We start from the raw sequence: 11384 nt of genomic DNA, 5'->3' as shown, positions 1-11384 counted from the left end.
TCTCTCTCTCTCTCTCTCTCTCTCTCTCTCTCTCTCTCTCTTGCTTTCTGCCTGTCTTTCTCCTAAAAGAAATCAGTTGTCGGCAGATATGGAGAGAGACGGACACCACCGAAGTTAAAAATGCCCAAGACACATGCTATGTTACAACGCAAGGTAAAGCATGCACATGCATACATACATACATACTTACATACATACGTACGTTCGTACGTGTGTGTGTGTGTGTGTGTGTGTGTGTGGCTATCAACTCGTGGATGAGTATGACCATCAGTGACAAATTTTTCTAACCTAGATGTTAATTACGGTGTCTATCAGCAATGCCCGTAATTTAAAGTCAATAAAAGAGTGCACAGCACCGTCGAGACTTTCAACAACAATGCCAAGTAGTCTAGAAACCAGCAAGAGCGTGATCTCTGGCTTCGCTATGAGGTGGATGTTGTTTTGGAATTCCCTTCACCTAGTGAGAAGTTTAAACAAAGAGTAAGGATCACTCACAGGTGTTGGATGGCCGTTGAATCTACTGGTTTCATCTGCCTTTGATAGGTTTTGTTTTTCGTCCTACAGAGTGCCCAACGAAAACCACTCTCTTTACCAAGCAAGCTTGAAATGGTTACCTAGTTTAGTCGCCGAAAGCCCGGCCATGAGACATGTTGTACTGGGTCACATGTTACCAGTAACACTAGAAGTAACCTGACATAAACATAAATACATATCTATCTATCTACTTGTCTGTCTGTATGTATGTCTGTATGTCTGTCTGTCTGTCTATCCACCTATCTATGGAAGTATCTTAAATAGAAAGAAAACTGGCAATTGACTATGCACACCGATTACCTTTCTCCAAACCACTGATGTTTATCCTAGGAAAAGGCCACCGAGATAGATAAATAACACACACACACATACTAAGGATATCTTCAAAAACATTGAATGAACATACAGATTTCTAACATCTGTATGTTTTCTCAACTATCTCCCCGCCCCTATCCTAGTCTTCTAGCTATTCAAAACAATGAATGATAAATGACGTATTTAAGAAATATGTTAACATAAGCTTTTTTTTAATAATAATAATCTGAAATCATGTTGGTAAAACAATCAATTCTAATGTTCGTTAACCATCATTAATGTAATATTTATTCATGAGCCCTAAAACTCAAAAGGCGGGCTGCCGGTTACCATGGAGTAATATGTAAGAGACCGAGATCACAACATTACCCCTGAACGGGAGGCCAGTAATTTTGAGGGGTGAGGACAAGTCGATTATATCAACCCCAGTACTTGTCGGGTACTTTTATTTTTATCAAGCCTGAAGAGATGAGAGGCAAAGTTGACCTCGGTAAAATTTGAACTCAGAACGTAATGAACCGGAAAATATCGACAAGAAGAGGGTTTAGCACCGATTAGATCATGTGAACTCAATAAAGTCATCCATACAGTTCACAATGGAAAAAGAAAAAGACAATCAGCTAGCATTCCTGGACGTATTAATAATACGCACCAAGTATGGATTCAGGACATCCGTATACCGCAAGCCAACCTTCACAGGACGATACGTTAACTTCGACTCCCACCATCCATACAGTGTAAAGAGAGAGATTGCTCAGTGCCTAAAACATCAAGCATAGACAATAAATAGTGATCCTGATACACACCACGAAGAAATTAATAGTCTGCGTCCAAACAGCGGTACGATAATTGTCTCCTTCTGTTAAACTGTAACGTGGGGGAAAAAATGAAGAACATCTGGACATTAGGCGGGAACGAGAGCGCGGCAATAGTGCTGGTGATTGATTCATCAAAAGAAAAAACGAAATATTTGCTTCGACTTCGAAATGAATTCACGGTGTTTCCAATTATGTTTTAGTTTGCATCTATCGTTGTCTGGATGTGAGACGGATTATTGCAGTTGTTATTTTTATCTCTGTTGTCTATTCACCTAGTTCACTATGTAAGAGTTACTTAACGATATAAAAGTCTACAAGGTAACTTTAAACTTTCATAAGTTCACTAATAATTGTGTTGTTTTTACTTTTTGTATAAGATAGTTCTCTCGCTTATCTGACATGTCATGAAGGTAGAAAGATTATTAAATCCAATGTCTTTGTATTAGCTCAAGAGTTGGAGCTTTCGTTATTCCTATCATCTCTCACAGTGGAGGCGCAATGGCCCAGTAGTTAGGGCAGCGGACTCGCGGTCATAGGATCGTGGTTTCGATTCCCAGACCGGGCGTTGTGAGTGTTTATTGAGCGAAAACACTTAAAAGCTCCACGAGGCTCCGGCAGGGGATGGTGGCGAACCCTGCTGTACTCTTTCACCACAACTTTCTCTCACTCTTACTTCCTGTTTCTAATGTGCCTGTAATTCAAAGGGTCAGCCTTGTAACACTGTGTCACGCTGAATATCCCCGAGAACTACGTTAAGGGTACACGTGTCTGTGGAGTGCTCAGCCACTTGCACGTTAATTTCACGAGCAGGCTGTTCCGTTGATCGGATCAACTGGAACCTCGACGTCGTAAGCGACGGAGTGCCAACAACAACATAATCTCTCACAACCAATGTATCAGTGCTCTGCAACCGGCATTTCCCAGCACACTGGTGTGCCACGAGACGATGCTAGGTGTGCTGCAGTATAACCTGGATATAATTTTTACCCCTATATTTTTAGTTCAGGTGTGCCACCGAATTTTGAAAAGAATATAAGTGTACTGCAAGTGAAAATAGGTTGCGGAGCACTGATGTATATCAACAAATAACAACAGATACATCGGTTGTGAGAGATGATAGGAATAACGAAGGCTCCAAATCCAGAGTCAATTTGAAGACAAATAAATTATTTGTTTATAAATTATTATGTGGCGCAGGGGAGATTACTCCCATATTGTAAAGAAGTTTAATAAGAGAAGTTTAGTAAGAGTTATCTAACTTGAATCTCTATGTAAGTTTAAGTGAGGCAAATTAATCAGTCGAATGACAGTTTCAAAAGTTCTGCTACATTTAAGCACATTACTTTACATCTTGAACTCAAATACAAGCTAAATCGACTTTACCTTTCATCAGCTGTGGTCGATAAAATAAAATATGAATCAAATTCTGTTTTCGATATAATAAAACGCCAATCAAGTACTGCTGGTGTATAATCGATTACACCACAACTAAATGCGTTGTCTTGAGCCTATTATAATTTGTTTTAAATTTTGACACAATGCCGTAATTTCGGGGGAGGGGGTCAAGTCGATTACATCGATTCTTTCTGCTAATTCTCGTCATTTCTTGTAAATGATGTAAACAGTGTTTCTACACTTAGTAGTTTTTTGTCATACAAGATGTAAAACTTGAATTCCTGATTGTGAGGTTTTATATAACTGCTACTGGCCACCAAGGGTGCACACCACCACGATGATTTTGTTGTTATTCAGTCATTGCAGACAGCCAATAGAGAGATGAAATTTTAACATTCTATTCATCTTTCTCACAGAATTTTCCAATTTTCCATTTACATAATTTTAAAGACATTTCTAAAATGCAACACATTATCATCATCATTTAACGTCCAGTCATCTGCTTTGGTTTGGTTTCTACAGTTGGATGCCTTTCCAAATGCCAACCGCTTTACAGAGTGTACTGGATGGTCTTTCTGTGGCAACAGCACAGGCGCTTTTAAATAATCTAAGATATTTATCAGATACAGATTATGTACTAGGGGAAAAATGGTATAAGATGATTATGTACTGGAGGAAAATGGTATAAGCAATTTTTTGTAAGTCTGTACTAACAAATTACATTATTCATATTTACATTGGACAGATATGTGTCCTCATCTAGTTTGTTGTTACCACAACATTTCGGCTGATTTACTCTCCAGCTTTCATCAGGTGTCCTGGTGAAATTTTGAACACAAACCTGGGTTCTCGTTACTAAGGTATTTTTTTACTGATGTTACTATTATTATTGTTATTAATTATTGAAGGAACTGCCTGGAATTGAACTTGGAATCTTCAGGTTAGTAGCCCGTGCTCTTTAACCATTACGCTATATGCTCATGGTCAATTATAGAGTGAATTTTAGAGCTTATAAACCTAATATTTTTGTATCTTTCCTTAATACCATTTTTCCATACATGATCAACTATACCCGATTTTTCAACATCTCGTGTCACAGCTTTACGATGTTCCTCTACCCTTATTTTGAGTGAGCAGCATGTTTCGCCTTTGTATAACCTACCACAACTGCATGGGATGGAGTACACGCAGTCTTTGGTCATATTCTCTTCTATTGGTGGTCTTACTCAAAGATATTTGCGAAGTGCTGTATTACTCTTGAATACTGTCCTGATGTCATATGGACCACATATTTTCTGTATCTTTCCCGAAGGCCTTTCACATAGGGTAGACAGACTGTGGTTCGTTTAGGGGTCCCATCTTCTCTCCTCCTCCTAATTGGAGTGGATAGTATGTTTTTTGGGTAGTTGTTGCTTAATATATTGTTACTTAGCTTGATCATTCCTTCAGTTTGTGAATCGGGATCACTACTTATAGTCTTTGCTCGATGTTTTAGGCACTGAGCAATCTTTCTCTTTACACTGTATGGATAGTTGGAACTAAAGTTGAGGTATCGTCCAGAGAAGGTTTGCTTGCAGTATACGGATGTCCTGAACCCATGCTTAGTGCGTGTTATTAATACATCCAGGAATGCTAGTTGATTGTCTTTTTCTTTTTCCACTGTAAACTGTATGGATGTCTTGAATTCACATGATATAGCAGTACTTGGACATCTTCCAGGTGGGGCCAGAGTATAAAGGTATCATCAATGTATTGAAGCCATAAGGTTGGCTTTGGGTGTGTTGATCCTAAAGCCAAATTCTCAAAGTATTCCATGTATATATTAGCTATTATTGGTGATAATGGCAAACCCATAGCTAAACCCTCACTCTATTCTGAAGTAGATCATTTCTACACAAAAGGCCAACATTTCCATCAAGTTTCCAATTGGTATACCAGTGCAATCTTTTAAATAGGTGCCCAGTACTAGTTTTTCTTGAATCAATGACAGTGCTTCATCAATTGGAACTTTGGTGAACAGACTTATCACATCAAGGTTTACCATCTGGTTGAATCCAGTGGGTATATCCGTGATCAATTCTGTGAAGTGGGTGGAATTCTTCACATATGATGTTGACTTACTTGCTAATGGACTGATTATATCCATGAGGAAGTGGCTCAGTGGACGACATGCCAAACTTCTACTACTCATTATGAGTCTTAATGGAATACCATCCTTGTGAATCTTAGGGAGGCCGTACATGACAATCTTAGGGAGACCGTAATTGTCCACGGGCATATAGCGTAATGGTTAAGAGCGCAGGCTACTAAACCCAAGATTTGAAGTTCAATACCAGGCAGTGCCTTGAATAAGTAATAATAGAAACATCAGCAAAAAATACCTTAGGAATAAGAACCCAGGGTTGGGTTCAAAATTCCATTAGGACACTTGATGAAGGCCGGAGAGTAAATCAGCTGAAATGTTATGGTAACAACAAACATGTTGAGGACACATATCCATCCAATGTAAATGTACAAAATTCCTCATCTCTAAAATATAGAACAGTATAAACAGATTGTTATAGTTGGACTTGTTTTCAATATTTTATTATTAGCAACAATTATTGTCTAGCCGACTTATGCTTATCTGGCTCTTTAGCTGACAATACTCAGTCTCCTATCCATAGTAGGGTCACATTAGACATAGGGTAATTTTTTGATATATTTAAAACTGAAAAAAGAAGCACATCTTATATGCTAGTAAATATGGTAGGTTTTTTTTTATTTCTTCAGAAAATAATTTACCACAGCTATCACAGCCAAATTGGCTCCTCTTTTGCATTAGTGCACTTGAAATTCATTTATTTCTTTGATAGAACCTTTTATCATGGATACTAGTGACATAGCTACTCCTTTGTATGAGTGCATGTGTGAGTAATTAGGGTATTTCTATGAGAGAATGATTTATCACAGATATTACACAGATATGGTTTCTTCTCTCCTGTATGAATTTGTCTGTGTTTAATTAAGTGATCATTTTGAGAGAAAGAATTACCACAGATATCACAATGATATGGTTTTTCCCCTGTATGAACTCGTTTGTGAGTAGTTAAATTACAATTTTGAGAGAATGATTTACCACAGATATCACACTGATATCGTTTCTTACCTGTGTGAATATATTTGTGTTTAGTCAGGTCACCACTTGCAGGGAATGCTTTGCCACAGATATCACAGTGATATGGCTTCTCTCCTGTATGGATACGCTTGTGGATGGTGAGATTACCTTTTTGAGAGAATGATTTACCACAGATATCACAATGATGTGGCTTCTCTCCTGTATGACTGTATTTGTGTATAGTTAAAGAACTTTCATAAGAGAACGCTTTACCACAGATATCACATTGATGTGGTTTCTCATTTGTGTTAATGCATTTGTGTTTAGTTAAATCACTCCTTCCAGTGAATGCTTTACCACAAATATTACAGTGATATGGTTTTACTTCAGCACAAATACATTTGTGAGTAATGAGATTAACTTCTTGAGAGAATGGCTTTTTACAGATATCACAGTGGTATGATGATTTTCCCATTATTTTTGGCATCTCTTCAGAAAAAGAAAAATCAGTTCATTAAATTTTTTTTTTTTTTTTTTCTCACATCATGAGTATTTTCCCTAACAAATATACCTTCAGTCTTCTTTCCATCAACTGCAATCTTTGTCATTGGTTGCATATGCAGAAAACACCTTTGTAAAGGTGTCCAAATTTAATTTGGGTACAAAATCAACCTCTATATATATATATATATATATTCCAAGACAGTGAAGAAGTGAAATGTTGCTGTTAATCCAAGTTCAGAATAAAATATTTCAGTGTAATTCACCATAGATATATGAAAACAAGGTTGAGCCTGTTCTGTATAATGTCCTTTAGTCAATAAAAGATGATAGCTGTTGAAGATGCCTCTGAAGTTAAAAATTACTTAACTCTGATGTTGTCCGATATCCTGAAATAGAGAAATAGTATAAGATATAGAAGACACAAATTTTACCACATTATTATACTGTTAAACTATAGATATACACACTTACATGGACAACTGAAATCATATATAATGATGTGTGTGTGTGTGCATATCTCTTATTTGATGGCTTTCCTCAAATAAATCAACCCTAGTACTTATTCTATAAGTGCCTTTCACCAAATCACTAAGGTATAGGGACATAAACAAACCAACACTGTTTGTCAAGAGCTAGGCAGGGACATATACACAACCACACATATATATCCAGCATAAACAATTAAGGCAATATTAAATTAAAATAGCCATCTACGTATCATACTTAATGTATACACCACCAAAAGGTCAGTTACAGTGGTATTTGTCTTGAGATAACATCTCCTATGGATGCTGAGACCCCCTTCGGTCATGGCTGAACATGGGATTGCACTTAGAAAGTTACCCTCCCAGGCACAAGTCTGGGCAAGGTTATTTATGGAAGACCAGCAGTCACCCATGCATACCAGCCTCCCCTCTCCACGCCAAGGGAAAGGCAAAGGCCGATACAGCTTGGCACCTGTGATGTTGCAACTCATTTCTACAGCAGAGTGAACTGGAGCAACGTGAAATAAAGTGTCTTGCTCAAGAACACAACATACAGCCTGGTCCGGGATTCGAACTCACCACCTCACGATCGTAAGCTCAACGCTCTAACCACTGAGCCATGCACCCTATGGATATACGGTGTTAAAAACACAATGGGCCAATTAAATGGAAGTTAAACCAAAACAGATTTTCAAAAATTCTTAGAAATCCCTATAGACCTGCCTGCAAAGCTATGTTGAAATGGTGCATTTTTGACTAAACATTGATACTGAGGCAATTACTTCCAAATCTACACAATTTGGATGATATCGAAAATATTTGTCTTGAAAATGTTAAAAAATATTGCAAACATCAAGGTATTATTTATTCATGCACATACTTCACCTGCTTTAATGCATGAAGTTTAAGAGAAAAAGCATGTATTATTTACAAACTCATTTTTGGAAGCATTTTGAAAGTGCTTTGCAAAATGTAGCATAGCCAACGTCATATGCATCACATTCTGGGCATATCTTTTTTTTTTTTTTCTTCCCAGCAGCAGGTGAACAAATTTGATATAATTAAATATTGTCAGTTAGAAGTGTACCAGGATGATTTATAGGGGAAAAACGTTGTCGAGGGATCTGGCCAAAATTTTCTGGGGCACAAAAAAATGTCACATATGTCACGTGACGTACGTGACGAACCTGAAAAGCTCATGGACAAGAAAATGTCACTAACTACAACCATTTGAGTGTAGTGTGCCATATCCCTTTACTTTTGATTTTGGTGTTGATGCTTCCTTCTTCTCAATAGCCACACGTTTCTTTTTGTCTCTGCAAGCATGCTGCCTAACCCGATCTTTTTTCCTTTGTTCCTGCAGCTCAGATGGGCTCATCATGGCTCTGTTTCCATTCCTTAACAAGCGCAATCGTTCGTTTTCCTTTTTCTGAAAGTCTGGATCTTTTGCTTTTTGGCGCTGTCGTTGAAGGCGTTTTCTCTCAGCTGGAGTCATAGCTTTCTTGTGACTGGTCTCTTCCATGATTTCTAAAATTCAATCAGGAGAATAACATTTCAGGATTAAATGGATGAATTTTTGTTAGTCCTGGCAAATAATTTGTATTTATTTTCACTCAGCAAAGAAACGTGTGTGCCAATAATAAATTATTTCATCCGATTACTGGCTACTGAAATGATTTAGACACACATGAAGGCAGATAGGGTAAGCAGAGTTGCATGGTACACACAATACATATCATTCATATGCAGTTAACACATACAACTGCCAGAATAAATTGTCCTTTGTGACATATGAACGTCTTCTGTGTTCATTATTATCTTGATTATTAAGACTGCGAGCTTGCAGGATCATTACTGCACTGGACAAAATGCTCAGCAGCTTTATGTTCCAAGTTTAAGTAGCACCAAAGTCAACTTTTATTTTCATCCTTTCAGGGATTGATAAAATAAGTAGCAGTCAAACACTGAGATCAGATGTAATTGCCTAGCCCTTCCCCAAAAAATTTCAGGCCTTGTGCCTATAGTAGAAAGAAATTTTATTTGGTACCAGTGGAGCGCTAACAGCACCATCCGAGTGGGATCACTGCCAGAGCAGCGGTCTCGCTCCCATGCCAGTGGCACGTAAAAAGCACCATTTGAGCGCGATCGTTTCCAGCTTCGCCTTACTGGCACTTGTGCCGGTGGCATGTGAACAAAACATTGGCTGACTCCTGTGCAGGTGGCACATAAAAACAACATTTGAGTGTGGCCGTTGCCAATACTGCCAGACTGGCCCTCGTGCCGGTGGCACATAAAAAGCACCCACTTACACTCTTGGAGTGGTTGGCGTCAGGAAGGGCATCCAGCTGTAGAAACTCTGCCAGATCAGATTGGAGTCTGGTGTAGCCATCCATTTCACCAGTCCCCAGTCAAATCGTCCAACCCATGCTAGCATGGAAAGCAGACGTTAAATGATGATGATGATGATGAGAGAGCTTCAAAGTTCATTTATGAAAAAAAAAACTGCAAAATTAAAGGTTTCTTTGATCAATGTCTTGCCATTGCCTAAGTGTGGTGGGATGGTCTCTTACAGACAGCCCAAAACTAACTATCAAGTGCTACAGGTAAATGTACATATTTGGGGGTTTTTTTGATGGGTTTTGTGTGTGTGAGAAAGAGAAGGGGGAGGATAACAGTTGAATAAAATGAAATTTTGCTGAGGAGATTCAGAGACACATACAAATATCAAATAAAATCTATGTAGGCCTGAAGAAACATTTCTATGAATCATTATTTCTTCAATAATCAGCAAGATCAATGGAACATCAAAAATACTATCTACAATAACCATGATCATGCTAAATTCTAGCTTTTGGTCAAAAGTTTAGGCTTATTACCTCATTACATAAACTCTCTTGCCCTTCTTGGTACAATCTAAATCTAAACATTCATTCTCATTAGGCTATTCTGAATTAATTGCAAACCTTTTTAGCATAAGGCTTGATATAGATCAATGATGCATAATACATGGTTAACTGTTGAACTGAAAGCTTATGGATGTAGTCTGGTCAAGTTTGCAGCCTCTCACACATACCCTACAATGTCATTCTAAAAATAAACAATCACATCATCAAAATCTTGAAGCTACACGATACTATTTGACTGATTTTAATAAATGTGGATAAATTAGCATTTGACAGAGTAATCTGAATGTTAAAGAGTTAAATATGCTAATAAATAAGAGTTTCCACATGAAAAAAAAAATTAATGTAAGCTACTTTGAAAGAACATTTATAAAACTATTGACTCTAAATATAAGGCTCTACAACGAATCTTTGTGAAATTACAGATAAATGATGAATTTCCCACTTTGAATCATTAAAGGAGTAAAGACCCATAGTTGATGTTCCCGGCTTTAAGGGTATCGCAAAAGGCCTGGTCGGAATCCCAACGTTCCAAGTTCTTTTACAGGGCTTAGAAAAACTGAAGGAGAGCTGCAATAAGTGTGTGAATCAGAGGGGAATATGTTGAATAAAATAATTAACTTATCTTCCTGTATTTTTTTTCTTTTTTTTTTACCCAAAGCCATTTTTTCCTGATCCTCTTCCATTTGACCAAGATATTTTAAATTTTTGTTGCATTTCTGATGTCTAAGGATGGATATTGATGTGTATAAGACTTTTTTCAAACGTAACTTCTGGAGAATTGGAGAGGCAAATTTATTGTTTCTTGTCTTACTCATTTTGACCCAACTAAACTTGTCTTTTATATATATACTCAAAGAGAAAGGTGATAATTTTCTGAAACAGTGTTCTGAATATGTTATAGTGATTTTGATGCATCTAGGAGTCATTTTCTTAGCTGATACAGTTTTCGTAAAGCAATGAACATTTGAAAATTTTGTTTTTTCTCTTAGCCAAGAATTCCTCATTCTTATTTCTTTACTGCCCACAAGGGGCTACACACAGAGGGGACAAAGAAGGTCAGACAAACGGATTAAGTCGATGATATCGACTCCAGTGCGTAACTGGTACTTATTTAATCGACCCCGAAAGGATGAAAGGCAAAGTCGACCTCGGCGGAATTTGAACTCAGAATGTAGCGGCAGACGAAATACAGCTAAGTATTTCGCCCGGCGTGCTAACGTCTCTGCCAGCTCGTCGAATTCCTCATTCTGCCCCACCAACACCCTATAGAAAAATATATTTTACAAAATGGCAACAATGAAAAAAATTCACAATATAAAAAGAATTCATT

At 37.6% G+C, this 11384-nt stretch overlaps 1 protein-coding gene across 4 annotated transcripts in view; it reads right to left on the bottom strand.

Annotated features, from left to right (window-relative positions):
* Positions 1–11384, bottom strand: part of LOC106880525 (zinc finger protein 680) — a 37996-nt gene that overhangs the window by 25733 nt on the left and 879 nt on the right. For 2 of the 4 annotated variants that reach the window (XM_014930530.2, XM_014930504.2), the window contains exon 2: positions 6211–7049. In XM_014930530.2, coding sequence (XP_014786016.1) covers positions 6211–6646 — 436 coding nt within the window. In that variant the 5' untranslated portion in view covers positions 6647–7049. Of the gene's footprint in view, positions 1–6210; positions 7050–8335; positions 8676–11384 lie in introns of all 4 variants that reach the window. The other 2 variants (XM_052972459.1, XM_014930512.2) reach the window with 2 other exon arrangements.

Source organism: Octopus bimaculoides, chromosome 13 (genome assembly GCF_001194135.2).
Source record: "Octopus bimaculoides isolate UCB-OBI-ISO-001 chromosome 13, ASM119413v2, whole genome shotgun sequence".
In the NCBI taxonomy this organism is placed as follows: domain Eukaryota; kingdom Metazoa; phylum Mollusca; class Cephalopoda; order Octopoda; family Octopodidae; genus Octopus; species Octopus bimaculoides.
This window is presented reverse-complemented; position numbering and strand designations above follow the sequence as displayed.